This window comes from Dromaius novaehollandiae, chromosome 2 (genome assembly GCF_036370855.1).
Source record: "Dromaius novaehollandiae isolate bDroNov1 chromosome 2, bDroNov1.hap1, whole genome shotgun sequence".
NCBI lineage: Eukaryota > Metazoa > Chordata > Aves > Casuariiformes > Dromaiidae > Dromaius > Dromaius novaehollandiae.
The window spans coordinates 92,109,711-92,133,473 of record NC_088099.1 but is presented as its reverse complement, the minus strand read 5'-3'; the positions used below and the strand labels follow the sequence as shown (position 1 = coordinate 92,133,473).

Sequence of the window (23,763 nt, the reverse complement as noted above, 5' to 3'; positions counted from 1 at the left end):
CCATGCAGTGTGTAGCTTTGATAAGGCAACTGTCTTAGCACAGAAAAGGTCAAGGTACTGATTACCTTCTTCACCTTGGTCTTTACTGGTAAGATTTGCTTTCAGAAATCCCACGTCCTTGAGATCTATGGGAAAGTCTGGAGCAAGGAAAACCTGCCCTCGGTAGAGGACGATCAGGTTAGGGAGCGCATAAAAAAATCTGTACATACACAAGTCCATTTCTCTTGATGGGATGTATTCACGAGTGCTATGGGAGCTGGTCAATGTCACTGTGAGGCCACTCTTGATAACTTTGAAAGGTCATGTCAACAGGGGGTGGTTCCAAAGGACTGGAAAAAAGCAAACATCATTCCTTCTTTAAGAAGGGCAAGGAGGAGGAGGATTCAGGGAACTACAGGATGGTCAGCTTCACCTCTACCCTAGGAAGACAGTGAAATAAATAAACTTGGAAACCATTTCCAAACATGAAGAAAAAGGTGACTGGGAATAGTCAGCATGGATTTATGAAGGGGAAATGATGCTTGACCAACCTGATAGTCTTCTATGTTAACACAACTGGCTTGGCAGACAAGGGGAGGGCAGTACTTCAGTAAGATTTTCAGTAATATGCTCATAGACAAACTGATGAAGTACAGGCTAGCTAAGTGGACAGTGAGATGGACTGAAATCTGGTTGAACTGTTGGGCTCAAAGAGCTGTGATCAACTGCACAAAGTCCAGATGCAGGCAAGTCTATGACGGTGTACCTCAGTGGTTGATATTGAGGCCAATACTGTTTAACTTCCTCATTAATGACTTAAATGATTGGACTGAGCACATATCTGGCAAGTCTGCAGATATTCCAAAATTGGGACTGATACACCAGACAGTTGTGCTGCCAGAGGAACCTCAACAGGCTGCAGAAATGGACAGAGAGGAACCTCATGAAGTTCAACTAAGGAAAATGCAGAGTCCTGCAGCTGGGGACAAATAAACCCATGCACCTGCAAAGGCGGGGCGCCAGCCTGCTGGAAGGCAGCTTTGCAGAAAAGGACACGTGGGTCCTGGTGGACAAGTTGAACGTGAGCCAGCAGTGTACCCCAGAAGCAAAGGTCAACAGCATCCTGTAGGCAGAGCATTGCCAGCAGGTGGAAGGAGGTGATCCTTCCCCTCTACTCAACAGTGGTGAGACCTCATCTAGAGAGTCGTGTCCACTTCTGGGCTCCCCAATACAGGAGAAACATAGACTTACTGGATTGAGTCCAGCAGAGGGCCATGAAGAGGATTCAGAGACTGGAGAATCTGACATATAAGGGGAGGCTGGGATTGTTTAGCCTGGAGAAGAGAAGGATCAGTGGGAATCTTGTCAACTTGTATAAATATATGTTGGGGGGAGAGTAAAGAAGATGGAGTCAGACTCTTCTTAGTGATATCCAGTGAAAGGACAAGAGGCACAGACTTAAATACAGGAAATTCCATTTCAACACAATAAAAAACCTTTTTATTGTGAGGGCAGTTAAACACTGGAACAGGTTGCCCAAAGAGGTTGTGGAGTCTCCATCCCTGGAGATATTCAAAACATGACTGGACATGGCCATGAGCAACCTGCTCTAGTTGACCCTGTTTTGAGTAGGGGGATTGGACTAGATGATCTCCATCGTTCCCTTCCAACCTCATCCATTGTGTGATTCCTGTCAATTTTACTGGCTTAAGAGAAAATACAGATGAAGCCGTACTAAGGATCAACTTCGGACACAGTGTTGCTACCAGCCCAGCATGCTGCACAGGGGAATTTGACCATTAATGCACTATTAATATTTGCAACTCTCTCACTCTTCTGGTCTGAAATCCCCAGGAAGTCTCTCAAGAATGAAGTTCTGCCAGTATCATTTGAAAGACACTCATATGAACAAATCATGAGCCTCAGGACTAAACTGAAGTCTCAGGCACGGGAGAACCTTCTCTGAGTATGTGTTGAATGTTTTGCACTCATCTTTCAACAGGGCACATTTAATATTTTGGAAGCATGGAGATTTCATAGAAGAAAAACTTTATGGGCATGCAACAGACTGCTGTAATTCCTATAGTATCTTTGGCTTACTTGGCATCTTTCTTGCCATCATCAGATGGAAAATGCTAATAAATGCAAATTCCCTACTGGCCTTAGACATACGCTCAGCCTTCTGAAGCTCTGCCTACCTGAGGGAAATAGGAAAAAACTAGTTTGACCTGGTTGAGGTGGACTGGCAAGGCAATATAAATGTCATCCCTGATATTGCGGAGACATACTGACAAACAAAAGAAAAAAGACTCAATTTTCCATAAGACCCACGCTGAGGGAAGATGATTAGCCCATGGAAAACTTAACATAAATGTATGATGTTTATTGTCATTTCTTTGTCTTTGTCTTTAATAACTAGAATTTATTCTGAGGAAGTTAGTTGGTCACTACCTCTGAGCAAGCTTTCAGCATCTACAGAGGCTGAACTAAACTCAGATGAGCAGGCCATGAAATCATACATGCAGAGCCCTGTGAAGGGCAGGTAGAAAGATCACAGAGACTAGTCTGATGGATCTGAGGTCCAGAACACTTGGGTGAAAACGCTGGATCTTCTGAGGACCCAGTCAATTTGCATGTATAAACAGATTTTAGCTAAGAGCCCAACTGCACTGATGCTTTCACAATTAAGGCATCTACTGAGAGAAGGCAGATAATTATACTCTGTGTATATTTTTGAGTTCTCCTTATCTCAGTTTTGCAAGAATGATAATCTGCTGGTATTTTGCTGGAGAAAAGACTGACCTTATTTCAATACTGCAAACAAAGTCTGGCAAAATGCATTAAACACATGAAATGATAGCATATGGCTTGGCAGCCTGATATACTGCACTAGTAAAGTTGGACTCATTTCTCTGGTGCAACTCTATCAGCAAGAACCTGTTGTGAAGATGATGTGCTCTTACTGAGCTGGGACTGGTTCCTTTAAACACTGCCTAAAACACATTGGGAGAATTGAGAAAACAAAGATGGCTTATTTTATGTTCTAATACTACATCCAAGGGTCTTCCATTTGATTAACAGATACATCAGTCACACAAATAAGCATAAATGCTGCTTCTACTATGTACTTCTACTGTCAGAAAGCATTAATACTCTTAATGTTTGGACTTTGTTGTGAAACACAGATGTATCCTGAATAGATGGCTGAGTTATGCAAGTGAAGAACCAGTAGACAATTATCAGACCAGAAAGATGGCATCAAAGCAAGCATTACCGCTCTGTTATGGCTTATTTACTCACTGTCTTTGGGCAATGATGAACTCTCTTTTCTTCTTTATGGTAGGAAAATATCATGCATTTTCACCTGAACTCATGTTGTCCTGTTTCTATGCCTCAGATGAAACAGTAAGAACATTTCAGTTTGGTTGTTCAGTTATTTTTATTAATTCACAGTATTTCTGGAAAGGGGCACTGTGATTCTAGGAGTCACACGTATGCTTCAGGCTGAACTTACAGGTGTGAAAGCCGTGCCCATCTACAGAAGATTTTTATTCCCTTTTCTGACTACTTCGATCTTAACTTTCTGTTAAAGAACTTAAACTAGCTAGTGGACATTGCTCTGAGTACTTATTACTTACAATATAAAATCAGTGAATGACATCTTAGAGTGAAAATGGATTTCCAACAGTCTGGTATTTACTGTATGGAATTTATAAATGCACCTACTTGACATGGGGAGTATTAGACAACACTGCTGATTAATGTGTGTACATTCTGCATTTCAATATAACACATGCAAGTATATGCAGGTAGCTAAAATCTCCAGATTGTCTTTGGCAGATTTTCTGGTTTTCAGTTCATTTCAACATTGTATAAATGCACATATACTGAGGCTAAAGAACATCCAAACATCTTTCTGAAAAAAATTTTGAACAGCCATTCCTTAAAAACAAACAAACAAACAAACAAAAAAAACAAACACAAAGCAACCCTTCCTTGAAAAAAACAAACCCAAAACTTATGAAGTTGCAACTGATTTATCAGTGTAAAACACAAAATGTTCAGTTACCTGTTCCCAACACTGTGGTAAAAGCTCAGCTTCTACACGCGTTGGTCCAACATGTCGGGCAAACGCCACACACCCAGTCAGTATCATCTGTCTGAAAACATAAGTTTAACGCTTTAACCTGTTTATAAAGTCGAGAAAAGTTCTATAATTTATGACGCACTTATTATGTAAGATAGGAAAAGCAGAAGTTGTCAGATCAAGGAATTGTTTAAGGGACTGATTCTCAAGCTTGCTAGACTAATGGATAATTTTTGACACTCAAAATTTCACACCATACACCCTGAATTAAAGGCAATATCTTAAATTGAAAGCCACAAATTGTCTTTTCCTTAATATGCCTTTTCCAGAAACTTGCAGATCTAAAAATCTATGACCCAGAGTCTCGAAATCTCTGATTTGGGAATCTCTGATTTCCCAATCTGTGAGATTGGGAATCTCTGACTAGATATCTGATTTAATTCTTATCACTGAATATTATATTTCACTATGGCCTGGCATGATCTAAATTCTATCACAGTATCAATATTTTAGTCAAGTACACACACTATTTTTGTTTAGAAACACTCGTGGGTTTTCATGACCTTTGTTCAAAACAGGCAACTTAATTCTTCTTATGATATGGTTTTACAACATATCTAAAATACAAGTTACTGTCATGCCTCCAAAAATAATGGGCATTACTCTTGTAAAAAATCTTCCAAAGCCCATTTTAAAAGGGTAGCAGTTAATCAATCAATAGTACAGATGATCACCCACATCATTTGTAGTTACATTCTTGCATTTTTTAAAGTGACTTCTTCTTCCCCTAAAGTCTGCAAGAAAACAGACTGCTGTTCCACTAATTTCATAGGTAAATGTATTTATTTAAAGTTCTTTCAACAAAATTTTGGAGTTTTTTCCCTAATATTTTCTATTGACTCCTGAATATTTATTAGTGATGATCAAGATCCAAAAAACTTAAAATGTAGATCTGTCTTATGACCTACCAGTGCAAGCACCTGGGTGAGTAACTTCTAAAATTATTTGAGGGCAGAAATCCCTCATTATTTGCCCCATTATCTCACTTGCTTTTTAACTGTCTGAGGAATCACTTCCCTCACAGAGGGCTATATACAAGATGAGGTTTTATGTACAGAGTAAGTATGCAACGTTTTAAACTTAAAAGTGGAGGTATATGGAGAGATTTAAGGAAGACAAATCTGATACACAGTAAGGAAGTATGACTTCTTTTTGTTTATATGTTTTTAAGTCCATTGAGGCTTAATGGGATCCAACTACAGATATCTGTAAAATTGTAATTAGTTGTAACTTATGATATTCTAACTATCATTAAATGAGTATTTGTCTTGCTAAGATTTTTGACTTTTACCTTTGTCTCCTGTTGACAGGACTGAAATGATACTAACTTTGTATGCAATTTACCAATTCTACCCAATTTTCGTACCTACACCAGCATTCAAATAAATGGTTTCAAATTATAATGCATGGACACCAGACTCTTATTTTATCATCTCAGCAATAAGACTGCAACATCACTGTGAATTTGCTCATTATTATTTTGAGGCAAGTAAGCCAGAATGATTTTTTTTTAAAATTATTTTAGTGTCATGCACACACTCATAAATACTTACTGCAGCTAACAGTATGCTCTTAAGGTTGAAAGGCAGAGATTCTGCTGGATATTTCTTAGCTTAGCTTAGCTAGTATTACTACACAACACACTCCAACAAGAGACATCACATTCAGAATCTCTTCAAGGAGAAATAGTCTACTAAAAAGATTTTCTCCCAGCATTCTTTAGGCCAACTATCAGAGCAAGCTCTTTTTCTTTAGCCTCCACCAGGAACAGAGAACCAGACCTTTAATCAAGGTAAGAGGGTTGGGGGAAAACAGAAAGGTAATGATTAGATAAGACTCAAAGAATCAAAACGGGATATGCAATAGCAATATGGAGACAAAAGCCCATGGTAATTCTGAGTTCTATAACAAATAATGTAGTTATTCAAGTTCCTGTCTTTGGTTCTTGACCTACACACTGTACCTAATCACAGAAGTGGGTGACAGAACATACGCTTATGAAATATTTACAGTAAATAGCAAAATACAGTAATTACTTGAAATATACTTCACTAGAAATAGGCAAAACCAAATGAGGTATTTTCTACAATTTTTTCAAAAAGAAAAAAGGCCATAAAATCTAATTTTGTGAAAATTAAGCCATATGTTCTTTTGCCTTGCCTATAAAATTGGGAAGTTTAACATATTGCAAAAAATGTTCAAAAAGAATGTTTTAAGTATTTATACTGTCGGCATGTTGTAACTGTCTTAAAAGTATATGAAAACAGACAATAATTCAGAAAAATGAAAGATGGAAAGGTCTCAATGACAGCTCATCCAAACAAACAAACCCCATTAACCTTAAGCTGTTGCAATAGTTAGAGTCTAGACCAGGTATGAGGGGGGGAAAAAAGCCTTTGCAGACAGGCTTGTTGTTGTAACAACATCTTCTGTTAACAAGATGCTGTGAATGCTTTTCCTCAAATAGCTCTTTTCAAAGCATGCACTTATGACCCCCTAAGCAGAAACATAAGGCTAGTCAACACTATTCAGCAAAGTACTACTTTACTTCATCTCTACAGAAACCAAACCAAAATCAGGAATCAGATTAAAGAAACAAGGCAGAAGTTAAAACAGAGCAGATCTGGCATAATTTAACACTTCTTAAGTCTTTCTAGAGGTTTTATAAAGTGTCTGCATGGACCGGCAAGCAATTCGGTCTTACATTATGCAGTTCAAGGTTCTCTTGTCAATCCTTCAGGTTGTATTAAGAAGCTTCTTACCAGAGTTTTCCTTAATATGTTAAAGTATTATGTGCATTCTGTGCAAGGTGGTATTGTATAACCTATGAAAAGCCACATTAGATACACTATACTTAACATATCTTATCTCCTGCAAGAGTGGTGCTTCTGTGTACATTACTTGGAAATACTCTCAAGAGTTTCCATTTCAAACTATGTTTTAACCAGGTCCTAAAGCATTCCAGCATTGACCTGTTTTCTTCACAGCTCCCTGGCATCCAAAACAATGTAATTGTCCAGAAAGAAGTTTAGAGTAAAGCTAATGTGTATTTGCTCCTTTGCAGAAGAGGACACTATACATATTTGGAAAAAGCAAGGAGTACATTAATAAGCAAAGTCTTGAAGATAAAAGAGGGCTTGTTATATATAAAGAATGCACAAGACTATGGTGATATGGTACCTGTGCACGCACCAAAATGCCTTTCACAGAGACAACAAGTACAAAATAGACTTTCCAAATGACTGTTAACATACTTTATATGGTCAAACACTTATGAATGAGTAAAAGATGTATTTTAATGGGTTCATTATTGTAAATGCAATGTCATATTTCACAGCCTCATGCATTTCAAAAACTAGTTGAAGTCAACTTCCATGATCTGCCACTTTAATGTATAATGTAGGCCTCCATGGTATAGTAGAAGCTGATTGAGTAACATATCAGCAAATTAATACCACTCTTCTGGTGATTTAACCTGAATGTCTTGGCTTACTTCACACTGCATAAGACCACTAAAATATTGTTTGAACATATTTAGACATAAAACAAGCATGCATAATATATACTTTGGTACAAATATATGATATAAGCATAAAATACTGTCTGGAATAAATTCTGAATATTTTCTGATTTGTATTCAGAATCTCTCGTTTTCAACAGAAATTTGGGAGAGATATTCTGCCATATTCTCCAGGAGATAATGTGTATTCATAACATATATGCATATAAAAATCTTTAAAATAGTTAAAGGCACTATGGCACCTGACTGCAGCATATCCAATACATATACTTCTGTCAAATAAGAGATAAGTCATCCATTTTAGATATACATCTGGACTTCACAGCAAAGAACGAATAACTTTAAGGAAAAAGAAGTCTGGATTCTCTTCCCTCTTTGCTGTTGGAAGAGATAAACCTAACGGCAGCTAACTATGCATATAGAAGATCAATTTGACAGACCACCAATCCTGTGAAAAATCAACTACAAGGGACTACAAAGGACAGGAGACTTCCTGCCTGCCTCAACCACAAAATAACGTTATCTTCACAGACTACATGGAACATTCAAAATATTATAGATAACAGTAGATTTTAGAAGCAGATTTCTGAAGAACCTGAGGTAGAACGAGGACTGGACCTTTATGTAATTTCAATCTGCATGGTGCTACTGTGCCATAAGTGGCTTTCATTTATTTATTGTCTCCAAGCCATCTCTTTCAGTTATGCCTCGTTTCTAAATTTTACCGTGGGAACAATTCAGAAAGGCACCAGAAAACTTCACTTGCAGAGAATCTTCAAAAAATGCTTTCTACATATTTCATTAAAGCCTAATTCAATTGAAGACAGCATAGGACAATGACAGATACAGATGCTTTACAAAACATTTCTAATGAAAGCAATGGAAGAAGTACAGACCATCGAAAATGAAAAATATTTTCACCATTAGAAAAGAAAACACACCAGCTAGGGTACTGTGTTTCAACCTTAAGGTTAATCTTACCAAGATTGGTATAAACAAAGTCATACTCCCTGACTACTAAGGAAGAACTACATTTAAAAAATAAAGTAAGATTATACTTTATTCCTAAGTCTCAACTAAACAAACATAAATGTCTGACCACTTGCCAAAACCAAATCTCTCCTTCAGTCTTCTGAATTTTTATTACAACCAACCACACTATTTTCCCATACTAAGCATAACGGTTAACTTATAAACATATGGTTCATTAAGATATATTAAGGCAGTAGTTAAAAAAAAGTTGTTTTGATTTCTGTATCTAAGATTATTAAGAATTATGATCTTAAAGCTTATTTTCACAAAACATTTCAGTTCATGTTTATGAAAAAAAGGAACTGAAATGTTACACTGCAGCTTACCAAGCACATCCCTGCATTTCAATAACAAGAAATTGCATACGAAAGTGTTGTTCGTGGAAAGGCAAAGTCTCAAAGTTTATGCAAATTTGTTAACATTATAACAGTACAATGTCAGCTTAGTGAAACTTAAAATCATCCAGTAATACTCAGTTTCCATTAGTTCTGCTTCTCTGACAAAGAAAAAAGTTCCTTCTTGTCCCGTAACACAAAAACGCAAACACACCTTTGCTCATCATCTGGTCGTTTGATCAAATTGAACAGTATGTGTAGAAGCTGATCTCTCTCTTTGGGTTCAGGATGGAGGCAGGCTGTACACAGTATGAGTGGGATCAATTCCTAAAAGGTTGTGGGTGGGGGAAAACCAAACAAAGTAAAAATGCTTTGGGCGTATATTCATTAATGGCAAAAGAAACTAAGAAGATAAATCTAGCCACACATCATCAAAACAGTTAGAGAAGACATGTTAAAGTCTTGATCTCTTACAGAGTGATCTGAAAAACATGAAGATCTAAGAGTTAGAATGATTTTTATCCTAGGAAGCATTAGGGGAGAACCAACACATAACATGAAAAGCTCTGCAAAGTTTACAATTAACATATGCAGGTCACCTGTAATCGGAATTAGAGGACAATCATAGCTTAAATTTTCTTCATTACCTACTGAACTGAAGAAAGTTCCATAGAAGTCTTAGAGTTTAAACACAGCTACTATGGAAAAGCTATTTGTGATGCCATGGAGTGAAAGATAAAATTCCCAATTAAGCACACACACCAGTTTTGTGTAAAAGTTTGAATAAGCATCAAGAAACAGATACACAGGTAAAGGTGACTGCAGACAGATACCATCTATTTTATGATGACTGAGAATTGTACGATTTTAAAGGAATTTTTCCAATAAAGAGATAATATCTGAAGCTGAATTTTCCTTTTTGAAAAATTTTAGAGCAATTCAATTCCCATAAAGAACAAATGATCAAGAAAATAGTGTGTAAAACATTAAGTGAAAGAAAATACAGGCTGTTGACAGCAGCAAAAACCTTTCTAAATATGCTTTCAAAATCTAATGGTATTCATTCCCAAAAGAAACAAACAAGAGGTTTGAAAAACATGGACTGGAAGTCCCTTTCCTTGACCTCATTAATGTGAGCCTTTAATCCCACCCAATTGGGAAGTCACACAACTTCTACATGGTCATAAAAATCTTACGAACAGAAACATCACAGTAGGAAGGAGAGGAAGGGAGGAGAAGAGAAGAACAAGACACAAACTGAGGTGTTTGCTAAGAAAGCATGGGCAAGTAATCAGAAGACTTCCTCTCCCATCCTCCCATCTCCAATTTTAAGCCACTTTCAACAGATAGGCTCTTTGGGGGAATAAATAAGCAGCGACAAACAAGCAGATGACACTGGGAAACACTTCTGGATTTACTAGATAAGATTATATAAAACCTAGAAAAGTCTGTAATTATTTTTAATAACTTAGTAGGGAGATGCAAGTTTCTGCTTAAGTATCAGATTTTCAAAGTGATCTATTTTTGATCCTCTTGAGAAGTAAGACTATCAAATAAGGTGGTCATGGGGAAACAACATGAAAAAGACACTTCCTAATATTCTGTTTTTCTGAATAGTCACTCCTATGTTTAAAATAGAGCATTACTTACTCAACTCCTGACAACCTCTTATTTTCATTTTATAAAAGTTGTACTTAACATTCTTTTTTTTCCCTCGAAGATGACTGAGACACATATCCTAAAATGGACTAAAATTTTGGGAGATATTTTGGCACGATTTAACACAACCATGATACAGATTAGAGAATTTAGGATTAAACAGAGGAATGAATGTAGAAATATCCTACCACTTCAAAAATCTGAAAGTATGGAAAGAGAAATGACAAATAATTTGAAGAACTTGGACACTTCTTTTTCTATTTTAAAGTATTTAAAGTGAAGCTTTTTGGGTTTTTTTTTGTTTGTTTTTTTTGTTTTTTTAGTAAGTGGGACACAAAATAAGGTGAATTAAAGACCTGTACTAAATAAAGCTTTAGGAATGAAAAAGCCCAAAGAACTAAAAACTTTCTTCTGTTGAAACGTCTCTTCCCTCTAGAAGTTGTATGTTAGATTTTATTCTTTGCATACTTAACATTCAGGTTTTGCTCCTGCTAAAGTCCTGAGAAGGCAGGGGTCTTAGCTATTTACCTGTCTGTTTTGTACTTCACAGAAGCATTCTCTCCTGCAACTACCCTGTTTTAACTCAAAAGATCCTAAAAATATTACAAAAAACAAACAAGATTTTGCCATGATGATCCATATCACTCCAAATACTAATAGTTTTAATTATATGTTAAGCTAGGATCTTTTAAAGAGGAATTAGATTATATTTTGCGTGTACAGAACATAATGATTAACTACATTGTAAAGAATACAGCTCATGGAAAAACTTAATTGCTAAAAGATAACACTTAATATACTGAAACATAACTTTCTGAAATTGCACTATAAGTTCGTATCACCTTACTGCTCTGGCAATTGTTAAGTGTTTTTAACAGCGGACAGAAAATTAAAAAAAAAACCTATATATATATATGTCTCCTGTGAAATGGAACACGTAGGTTTTATAATTCGGGGTTTTTATTTTACCTGTTGAAACTGTCACACAGACTCCACTTTCCTAGTTGGTTTGAACACCAACTGAAAAAAATCTCAACAGCTCACTGAGAACTACTGCAAGATTTCAAACCAGTGCACATTTTTGTTTTGTTTGGTTTCAAACCTTTGAAATTTAGTAAGTTAATAAGGTTGTCTTTTTCCAACTGAATCTGTATGGATGGAAAACACCTACAAATATTCTCCTAGATACTAACTTACGCATGAAAGCCTGATGAGTAACCTAGAACCACTGACATGGGGCAGATACAAGGCTGATTCTTTACCTTGCAGAAAGTTGGTTATTATAGCAGATGGTATTAGCTGTATTTTCTTGTCCATTGGTCACATTCTTTCATGCATACTATGGGAGGAGAGAGCGTTCTCTGCATCGCTGCATCAGTGCTTCTACAGTTCCTTCTAGTAAGGGGAGTGGAGAAACAGTGAGAAGTCTTGAACAGTGTTTTATGTGTTCCCTATAGACTTCATGGAAGGGAGGGTAAAACTGGAGGCAAAAGGGGCTTCCTGTGAAACATGAGGAGCTCAACCGCTCTTGCAGGTGGACAGAAGAGGTCAAGTGAAGTCTCCCAAAGGCTTAAAAAGGGACCAATTCTTCTCTAGGTATTCAGGGTGACTAAGGACACAGCTGTACAAAAGCATCCTACAGGCACGATCAAGTTTATTCCTTTCTGTTGCTAAGTGCCACGATTTAGATTGAGACTTAATAAATCATGTATTTTTCACGAGCAAAAACAGCACAGAAGTGCTGTAGAAAGTGCTACATTTTTCAATAAGACAGAACAGTGTAAGCATTTGGCTAGCTAAATTCAGGAGAAAGTTGACAAGACTTTTGTTGCTATGGAGAGTGTTTATGGCAATCAATAATCAAGGACAGGACTTCCAGCGCTATTTCAAATGTTCTGCCTTCCTTGGGAAGGAATACCACTTGTGCTGACAGCTGAGCAAGAAGTGAGAAATTAAAAGAAAATAAAATCCTCCCTTCTTGCTTTAATTTGGGATCTGTAATGCCCTGGTTCACCCCAAAGCTCCTTGTTTCCCTATTGCTTCTTTCTTAGGAAAACTGTAACTAATTCCTACTGATGCCAGTCAACAATATCAGAAGAAGTGGTTTTCAGAAATGAGATACTGTTTTCTCATTAGAGGCATAGTAGACTGCCACTACAGCACGCCTAGCACTCGTGACTTGGTGAAGGAGCCTGGAAATAAAATACCACATGCCGGAGGTCTCACCTCCACTACCGAAAAAGGAAGTTTCTATCTGGGGCAGTTTATATCTGTGAACTACCCACATGTAGAACAGAGGGAAAACAAGATGCTTTCTTTTTACCATGAGGTAAGCTGCATACAGGTGATCCATGGACAAGGAGGTGACCTAACACATTGTGCTGGGGAACTTACGTCACCCATCTTCCCTCAGATCTACTTTTGGGTATCCACACAGGTCTCCCAAAGGTAAAAGCTCATCTTCACAGCAAAAAGCATACCAAAATACCTTTGGGCAACACTTCCCCTTATCTTATAACAAGAAAAAAAAATTTAGAGAAAAGTGATATATTCTGTTACCTCTGAGCAAGGTTCATTATTGGAGCTGGTGCATGTCCTCAGCAAAGGCAACATTTACATGGGCATATGGGGCTACTATTCATCATGGTCAGAGGATGGGTCACTTTTTAAAAGTAACTGGCATTACCTCAATTAGATACAAAAAAGTTCTGCCTAAATAAAATATTAGAGAACTTCACTTTTAAAAAAATACGCTTTCTATAGCAAGCTTTTGTCTATTTTATTGATAATTTTCCTATACAATAGCATGGCATTTTCTATCAGAGTTGTTACCTACATTATAATTTTCCCTTCAACATTCTAACATAAGTCTTATATATCAAAGCTTCTCTGACTAATTAATGCCTTTATGCTGGAGTGTTCATAAGCAAAATAATTATCTCAAAGAATAAATCTAATTAGGGTAAGTTTCAAGATTGGTGACTTTAATAGCTTGGAAGGGTCATAAAATTTTGTATTATTTCAAATACTAAATTTAATAATATAGCAAACAGGTAACACAATAACAAATGAACTAGGACCACATTTTGTAAATGTGCTTTTTAAAATTTTTTCTAGTGGTCAATGCTTATATTATCAACCAATATTACGTGAAAATTTCCCTGTAATGTAGTCCTTGAAAACGAGTAAAGGAAATAATCATGACTGTTGTAACTGAAATAGCTGCAGGTACAAATAAACTACTGATGTGTAGTCTCTTGTGCAAGGATGTATTTTAAGTTTAGAATTCATTCTTTTCATTTTAAAATGAAAAAATAAATAATTGTAGCATTAGCACATGACTTAGAAGGAGTAGCATAAACTTCTAAGATTAAAATTACAACTCTAATTATGGTTCATGGGAAAAGACTGCTATCCCAGGATCCAAACTATGTCTCTCACGTATCCCAAAGGGATATTTTTATGTGAGAATCCATGTAGATACGGGCGTGACAACAACAAAACAAGAAAACTCATACTTCTTTATTTTATCTATTGTTCATTTGGTAATCTGCATATAAAACTACTGTGATAAAACTAGTAACAATTGGCAACTCAACTCGTAAGTATTAAATTCAACTGCTTGCATCTATGAACTACATTATGTTCAAGGACGTGTTGTTGAAAAAGATGAGGTAAAAGACTTGAGATTAAAGGGATACTTTACAGTCTAGAACTATTTTATTCTAAGAAAACGAATGTAGCCATTCATATCCAGGTAAGAGAACTAAAAGGTTTAAACTAAAAATCAGTTCTGTCTCTTACACGGAGAGAGGGGAAGGGAAAAAACACAAACTGGAAAAGGCGGCTGAGGCCAGCAGTATGCCCATTTCCAGAAACAAACTATAGAAGCCTACCTCAGCTTAAGTTTCAAAGAGTTAACAGAAAATATTTTAACTGTTCATTTAAATTTTCCATTCTCCCCCTATGCAGTGAAACAACAACCTTCTTTTAGAAGGCACCGACGGCTGACAGAGTTTTCGTGCTTGGGAATTCAAACTTCTATTCCTCTATCCATACCCAACCAGAATAAGCAGCCATGGCTTCTACTCAGCACAGTGTCTGAAAACAGCCACTTAAATAGACTTCTGAGCTCTGACAAGGCATTTTTAAAATTTTTGAACAAAGTCAATATTTTATCCAACTTTCAAAGCATAAGACTGATGAAAATCTGTAGTAACAGAATCAGCCTCAATGTGTTTTAAGAGACAACCACCTATAAAAAAGCCAGAGAATTAAAGTGCCTCAATCATGTCAATGTGTAGTTTCTATGTGGTAATGCAAACAACCTTAAATCTACAGCTCTGCGTTCTTCTCGTAGAGTCAAGAATGGCACCAGTTCTAAGTCTGCAGATTTAGCATTATATTATCTTTCTTCGAACTTTGGAAAGAAGAAACAAAGCTCTATTCTTATCAATGCCACGTATGAAGCAAAGAAAACTTTAGTGGAGGACATTCAGTCTATCATTACTATCATGACTTTACTACGTTTTGCATAACACAACTGAACGCCTAAGAGGTGTAGAAACTACCCTAGAACAATAGATGAGTTGAAAGATATAAATACGCAAGGGAAGTGTTTCTTGATGAAGAACAAGAGTAATAAGATCCTGGTATTATGCCAAAAGGTTCCCTCCTGCTCAAACTCTGCTCAGACTACGTATTGCAGAGAATGGAAATTGTACATATAAGCAAGGTACTCCTGTAACATGACCAGAAGATACCAATTTTTATATCTTATGAAGGCAGAGGAATCAGTTTTGAACTACTTTGGACCAGTAGAAATTTTTAAAGATTGTTTCTATTTATAATTTAGCCAAAGGAATTTCTTTTTCTCCCCTCTCTCCAAAAAAATTTAAGTGTGCTTTAGTTTTAAGTGGAAAACACATATTTCAGGAAGTAGATTCCAATGCAAACAAAGTTTTAACTCAAGCTGCTCGTCTGCAAGAAACATTATCACAGACTGCATACCTAAAGTTTGGGGTCTTTTTTTTGAAGAGTAGGTTTTTAGCATTTTGTTACTTTTCATTCCAATTAATATTTAGCTTGCAATATCTCATTTGTATGTGAGTGCATCCACATACAAATTTCAACATTCACATACACATTTGCAAGCAGTTGCACTAAATTAGATAGCTGTGGTAGAAATAACATTGAATATCTATATTGATACATAAAATTCTCAAAACTACCAACGGTGTTTACGGGGATTAACACATAATATGTGTTATTTTACCCTGTTGAGTTGGTCTTTTAGAAATAATTCTCTCTTCAGCCATCATACTCAATACTCTAAATTTTCCTTCTTTCTTATCTTCCATCAGAACCCAAGTTACAGATATCAAAGAACAACCAAAGCTGCACCAATTCACAAACTAACAAGTAATTTCAGAAATGTACTGGCCACTAACTAGTTGCTCAGATATCAGCTGTAACATCTACTGAAGCAGTTACTACCAAAGTCAGGCAGGCTGCTACTGACTTTAAGAAGGTGAAAGGCATTGGTGGAATGGCCTCTAAATCTCCGCTAAATGTCAACATCTATTTAGAGACTGTCAGCCTCCACAAAGGCAGTTTCTCCAAAACAAAAATACAGAGCATAACAATTTCAGCTTAGGATTTGGCAACTAAAATCAACATGGTGGATGCTTAAAGAACAAAAGATAGCTACTTCAGAGATTTATCACAAAAATTACGTTTAATTCTCTTATTTAGCACACAGACAGCCTAAGATCTTAAAAACTACAATGCTACCATTGTATACTTTCGGAGAAGACTGATGATGTCTTTGTATTATAACCCAAACTTGTCAAGAATGTTTCTCGAGTTAGGATCTTTTGCTATACTTTTACACCACTTATCTGTAAAATAGTGTTAAAACTCTATTAATAGTTAAGGTTTTTTGGACAAGACAGTTTTATGCTGTGCCTTGGTGAAGATAGCTTATTTCTTAGCTAGGCTTTTCAGAACACTGATATTAATAAACACTAACAGAAGGTCCACCCAAATTTTCCTTCAAATTCCGTGACTACACCTAAAGAGTGTTACAATAGTGATAGCAATGTGCGGTAACTGAGAAAAGCTATTTATTAAAGCAAATTTCAATTCTGAGAACATTAAGCCCATACAGATCCAATTACACATTTCACACTTGTGGAATCTTCAGATACTGGTTCACATAAGGCAAAGATACGTATAATCATATATAACTCAGACTGTAAAACAAAGCAAGTAGGAAATAGCCTAGAAGGTCACAAAAATACTAAGTGCATTACACAGATTATGCTACAAGCTGTGAAAAAAACCCAAAATACCACATCCTGCCAAGCAGAGGGAAGGAAAGGAATAAATAAGAAATCAGAAATTACGCGCTGATCCTGGAACATTCACAGTATTATTCTGGAAGAGTACTAACGGAACAATTTCCAGATCATCTAGTTAGAAAATAAAATAAAAAAACAAAACAAAACAAAAACCCCTTTTATAAAGTTTTTGAGACTTTCAAGATGTGGTACCTCTCATAAATTCTTTATGTCAACTGCTCATAACTACTTATATGCTATAAAATTTTGGATTATAGGTTCAGTACAAATTTCTTAAGGTTTTTTCAAAGCCTTAGAATGAGTTTATGCAAAATGCACTAAGTCTACCATACTGTAGGTCCCCTAGATAAGGGCTAAAACTTACTCAACAAGCTATGCATCTTTAAACCCCTTCTTTCAGTATTAAATATAGGTCTGCTGAATTTTTGCTTAATTATTTTATTACATGCTTTTGATCACGTGCAATATTCACAACAAAGCAAAATCAAAACCAGTAATTTTTCTGTCTTCAATCACCATCTTCCTTTTTTTTTTTTACATCAGATAGCGTGCAATGACTATGTAAAACACCAACTTCATTTACATTCAAAATAAGCATCACATTTCATAATTTTATTTAGATTTGTTACAAGTTTAAGGAAAAATTATACAGAGATTTCTTTTTTTTAAGGAATAGGTGATTTTGATGAACAACATTGTCTTGGCTGATACATGGAGCTTCTAGAGAGAGATAATAAAGTATTTTTTTGCTGAAGTACGAAGTGCTGCAAAAGAACCTCAACATTAATCCTTACTAAAATTAACAGACACTCTAAACCAAATTTAATATTTGAAATTATATATTATTTACAAAGAACAGGGGATATGTTAACCATGGTCTTCTCTAATGTAATAACATTTGTGCTACAACAAATAGATGGACCTACAGTAACAGTTAGTCTTGCTTAATGCTAATGGGTGCCTTAAGCAAAGGAAGAAATATTAGAATACCATGCAGATTTACTGAACTCACCTGACAGAGGTGTAAAACCATTCTCTAGGAGCAGAGATGCATGCACAAAAGTAAGAACATGATTGCAAGTAATAGACTTTCATGAGATAAAAGCCCAAATCTTCAAAATGAAGAAAACATCCTGGTAAAGATTAAAACAAACAAACAAAACAAAACAAAACAAAACATAAGCATGTTGGGGTTCCTCACCTCTCGCTTCGCTAGTAGTACATTAGGAACAATGTGAGGCAGGCAGCGTCCCAACATTAACATGACACTTTTTTCACTGTCTGCAATCCGAGACACCTATAAAACCAAGTATTTTTTTTTTAAAAAAGCACAAAACCAAAAAAAATCCTTTCTGATCAAAATAAAAAAATGCAGCAAACTGACTAATTTCAAGAAAACATTAATTTACACGTACACAATAAGCTGCAAGTTTTGTATCTAGAAGTAGGCATACCAACTCCAAAAGCATGAATCTGTCTGTAGAGATTCAAAGCTCCTGGTTATTAACACAGGTACCACTAGGTATCGCTTTTAAGCAAAATCTGAAAGCACATCCTTATATCTTAAATTTCATACACATAAGTCTCCTTACAAAATACTTATTGCTGGGTTAATTATTCTTATTATGCAGACTAAAGGGTCTTCTAGTTTATGTCAACTGGAAAATATACCTCTGATCCCAAACGGCTGTCTGCTGACATCCGACAGAAAGACAGTAGTGCTTGATGGAAAGCTCCTGACAATTTCCTGAAATATTTTCAAAAGGGAGGGGAAAAAAAAGACATAGATCAGAAAGATGACACTGACTGAGTCCTTTCACTCTGGTTTAATCAGCTGTGTAGGATGATGTTCAAATACCATGTTTTTAGTGATGCATACAGCAGAACTTCTGTTTAAAATTATTTTTGACTCCTAGAGCTTTTAGTTTGTAGCAAGAAAAAAAAGTGGGTGTCCTAATTAACAAGTTACTTTTAGTTCCTAATGTCATCACAACTTTTAAACTGCAATACAAGCAAAAATAGGACTAAAGCACGAAGAAAAGGAAGCTTTAGTAGTACAAGAGGAAGCATACATTTTTGCAAATGGAGGAAAAATCACAAGCAAACAGTATTTCTGCTTAATGCTCCACTTCAGCACACTGAATAAAAACATTCAAGTAGTCAGTCACTTATAAGCTTCAGGATTAAAAACAGATGGCCAACCTGCCACTTGGGAATTGAACTGTTGGGTTCAGATGTATAGTGCCTCAAAACTAACCTTGAACTGGTGTCTAATCCCTGCAGTGCAGCTATGCAACTACCACCTCGTAGTCAGGCACAATACTAGCAAACATGGCCGAGTTACTGAAAGCCTTAAGCATATGCATTAAACCCTGATAAGAGCCTCAAAACTATCTTGTTTAAGGAGAATAATTTGACAGAAATGTTCTGAGAAAAAGTTATTGGATTGACCATTACATAAAATAGGTGTTAGCAGCAGCACCCTATTTTTCCCAGCAATTTCAACTCCTTCTGCCTAAACTGAGCCCTGAATTTAGATCCTAATCTAACATTGCCCCATTCACTGTGCTTAAAAAGAAAAGAAACAACTGTCTTCCAAACCCTGCTCCAAAACATGCACTGAAGACACTTGACCCTATTTAACCACTTTCTTTCACTATCCTTCACTTTCTTTGTGAATCTTCTAGCAACTACGCCATATGAGTTTAAGGGAGGAGGCAATTCCTATTTCCTATATTTAAAATCCTGCATACATGCAATTGTGTGAGCATGCATATATATATATTTATTTACTAGACTGAAATAACAGTTTTTAGTAAGTATGTCCGTTTTCTTAACCAAGCAAATACTAAGAATATAAGTTCCTATTTACAATTTTTTAAGCTAATCCAGAAAGATATGGATAAATATACCAGTCTGTTCTTCTTCTGAGTCATAAAAAATGATAAATCATAAAAACACAATAAATTCATTTATTAATTAAAATAGAGTTTCCTTCTTGACAGTATGGGTTTTGAAAATGTGGTTTAAAATTTAAAGAAGTCACTTTGTTTTAATTCACATCATTGGTTTGGTTTTGTGAAAGGATCCATTAAAAAAACAAGAAACCCCCCAAAACCCCACACCCCTAAAAGACACAGATGGTAGAGAGTTGCGAAAAACTCTGGTTTAATAGTAAGTTAGTCCTTAATCTGTTAAAGCATTTTTGAATGACAGATGATGCATTTGGAGGCTCTACGCAAGACTTTAAGATGTATTTACACTGAGAGGATGGGAAAAAGTGTTGCAAAGTAGTATAGCAGTATTATAGAATAAGCCTTTAAATCTTGTGTTTTACATCTCAGCTGCTTTAGACATCCACAGAATGTTAAATTCTTATCCACTTGAAACCTTAATTAAAAAACTAAATAAGGGCAAAGTACTATCCCCATTTTGCAAAGACTAAAAATTAAGTATGACAATATGTCACTGAATTTCCCTGCAGGGTAATTAACAGCAAGCTCTGGGCAACACGGATTCTGTTATGACTGGTGGCTATATTTAGATTCTCAAAATCTTCTGCTTGATGAAATACAGTAAAATTCTCGAAGGTGATGCCTGACTGAAATGATGAAAAAAAACCAAAAACAAAAACCCAGGCCTTCTGCACACAAATCTGTAGAAAGTCTTTCCAAGGACCAACAGATACCAGTAATGAAGGTGTTCAAATGTAAGAAAGTATGACGAAAATAAAAACTAAGCGTCACTTATTTGATATATAACTGAGAGAAAAAAGTCAATTCGTTGAAAAATATAAGAGTAAGTGCTATATATAGAAAAAATCTTGTATTTGCTTCAAACTACCAAACACCTGAAGGAAATTGAATAAATGTATGTTATGTATTCAATTTAAGCTACTGCTAGTGCTCTCTGCTGCAGTCTGTTATGCAAGGCATTTTTCCAATGCTTCCCATGTCCTCATTTTTGTGTGGGCACATGCATATGTGCTGGGAGCAGTCACACAAAGCAGGATCACTTATTCTTCCCATCTGGGTGAGGTTTATGCCAAGAATTCAATCTCTAGTTACAGTAATAATCTTGCCTTTTAGGATTCAGTCTTAGTTTTTAATAATCTTTGAATAAATTCACTTAGTATTAACTATGACATGTCTTCTACAAATAACCACCTTCAGACTGAAGGAAATAATATCCAGCTCTTATATAGTGCTTTTTCACCAGCGGATCTCAAAATACTTAAGAAAGAGTTCTTAATGAAACAATTTACTGTATTTTTACAAGCCACATTAGACATAAATCTAGAATAGACTGTAACAAATACTGTTCCTTTGATTTTAGCATTAACACCCTTCACTGACATGGTAATACAAAATTCAGTACAGAAAATAGCTACATGTTACATACTCCACATGTAACAAAGCTTGTGAAATTAGAATCATTCATCATTTCAAAGTGCATTTCCACTCTTTTTCATCAATGTTGGACTTTAAAATTTTGCATTCTTTGAAACCAGCTATGATTTCAACTGGTAACTTCTACGCATTTTTATGTCTGATGCACAGACATTATTGTTCTGATTGTTCCAAATCTCTTTGATTCAGTTCTGCTACTAGTTATTAAAATACATTTGGATACTAGAAAACTCTACAGCGTAACAGAACCATTTTGGAACGAAGCAGTGAATGAGAATTTTTTTGCTGCATGAGATGTTAAGTTTACAGTAGACAACAAAAACTTCTTTAGCTTAATCTGTACATGACTGTTTTGTTCAGGAACAGTATTTGATGTTACCACGCTTTCAACTGGTCCTACTTTTCCTCTATCTCATATTTCTGATGTCTATTACTAATTGTATAAACTAATGGCTCAAACAAATTAACTCCATCAGACAATTATCACTTAAAAAAACCCCTGACATTGGGCATTTACTAAGTTAAAAAGTATATAATTCATATATTTAGATCATATAATTACATAAATTTTAATTATATTGCTCCCCATGGTCCCTCCCCCCCCCAAGTATGATTTAGAACCTATTTCTTTAATGAACACCATATGAGTGGACTTCCGAAGTTAACAGGCTCAATGTGGATTTAAGGCTTTATTCAACAACATTTAAATCTAAGTCCACACATGGATTTACTTGAAAAGACCTGTGAGCAGCAAAACAAACGAAGTCTGTTTTTCTAGAGATTTCAGTCGTAAATCCCAGAGATACTCATAGTTCCTTCCTCTGTCAGTGGTCTCATCCAATTTTGGTATCTATCCTCCCCTATCTCCAACCTTCAACCTAAAATTCACAGAGTTAATCCTTCTACCTCTACCACTTCCTTTGAGCAAAAAGAAGCTTGCAACAAGCCACAGGTGAAAGTAGGTGTACCAAGTTCATAGTGATCAATATATGCAAGGTACAAATTTTGATAATTATATGGCCTAGACATTCAGTTATAATATGGAAGAAATATAAGAAAGCCAAACAAACCCAGAAAGCTTAAATAGAACCACTGCAAATTTTTCACAAAAAAAAAATTAACCTGAGTTTTACTTTTTTTGTTGAACTCTGGTAAGTTCAACTAGTAGAGAGGAAATTTGAGTTAAAATTCTAGAGTACACTGCATTTGGAAAGTAGACATTTTTTTCTCCTGTTCTAATTTTTCAGAAGTTAAGGTTTCACTGAAAAACTACCCACTGCTCTCCAAGAAACAGGTATGAAAAGTTCATGAAATCCAGCGAAAATAGTATACATCAGGTTTGAAAGAAAAGTTAATTATTAGCAGGGGTAGCAGCTCGCTTTTTTTTTTTCCTCCAATTTTTAGTCTGTACTCACTTTCTGTCTAGACAGAGTATCACACATGTAGCTCTCTGCTTTGTATTATTTTCAAATGGAAGATAATTCCAGAACAGCATTCCTGTCTGTATCGACAGTAGTAAAGGAATCAGCAAAGGAACACTAAGGAAATGCACAAAACACAAAGCAGAACAGCTACTAGATTCCCTATGAATAAGAGTAAGAACATAAGGTGATCTACTTGGGCATTTTGTCCACGCTGGCAATCTTAGGAGCTGTATGTACCCTTATTAAGTTTTTTGTCCACCTTTCTCCTGTTAGCTACACAGTGGCTTATTTCTTACCTACTGAACATGTCACTTCCCCTCTCCACTATAATGCTCAAAAGACTATAGATCAGAGTGACTGTGTCAAGCACGCTCAGAGCTAAGATTCTGACAGACTGAAAAAACAATGAAAATAATGGGCCATTTTAGTAGAAGAGGCCTAAGAGGCAATGTTGTACAAAGCTGGCCATACCTATACGTTTGTGATGAGAAGTAACTGATGAAAGAGATTTTAAAAAGACGAGTAATGTCAAAGGCGGCCTTCTCAGTAGAAAGGGGCACTGTATTTCATATATCTCTGAGGATAATTAACATTCATTAAAAATACTAAGTATTGACTTTCAGTTAGTACAGCAAAAGTTGTATTAACATCCTGTCAAACGGGTTCAGGTAAAATATAGTAAGGTCAGAATTTATTCATCATCACCTGACAGAACGTGCATGTGTATCTACACAGAAACTCAGATTCAGTCTCCAAGTAATAACGGAACTTAAACACTGTATTTTAATTAAAAAAGAATCTCAGCTTCCTAGTGAAGACCTGTCCCAAATTCAAAACTCAAACAGAAGAATGTCACCAAATACCCTTTCTACTTACTAAAAGGGGGGAAAAAATAC

General features: G+C 35.8%; 1 protein-coding gene across 4 annotated transcripts in view; it reads right to left on the bottom strand.

Moving 5' to 3' along the window:
* RELCH (RAB11 binding and LisH domain, coiled-coil and HEAT repeat containing) overlaps positions 1-23,763 on the bottom strand; it is a 78,974-nt gene that overhangs the window by 25,443 nt on the left and 29,768 nt on the right. For all 4 annotated transcript variants that reach the window (XM_064506902.1, XM_064506901.1, XM_064506900.1 and 1 more), the window contains exons 9-12: positions 18,706-18,781; positions 18,236-18,331; positions 9,228-9,340; positions 4,049-4,139 (exon numbers count right to left, since the gene is read on the bottom strand). In XM_064506902.1, coding sequence (XP_064362972.1) covers positions 4,049-4,139; positions 9,228-9,340; positions 18,236-18,331; positions 18,706-18,781 — 376 coding nt within the window. The remainder of the gene's footprint in view (positions 1-4,048; positions 4,140-9,227; positions 9,341-18,235; positions 18,332-18,705; positions 18,782-23,763) is intronic.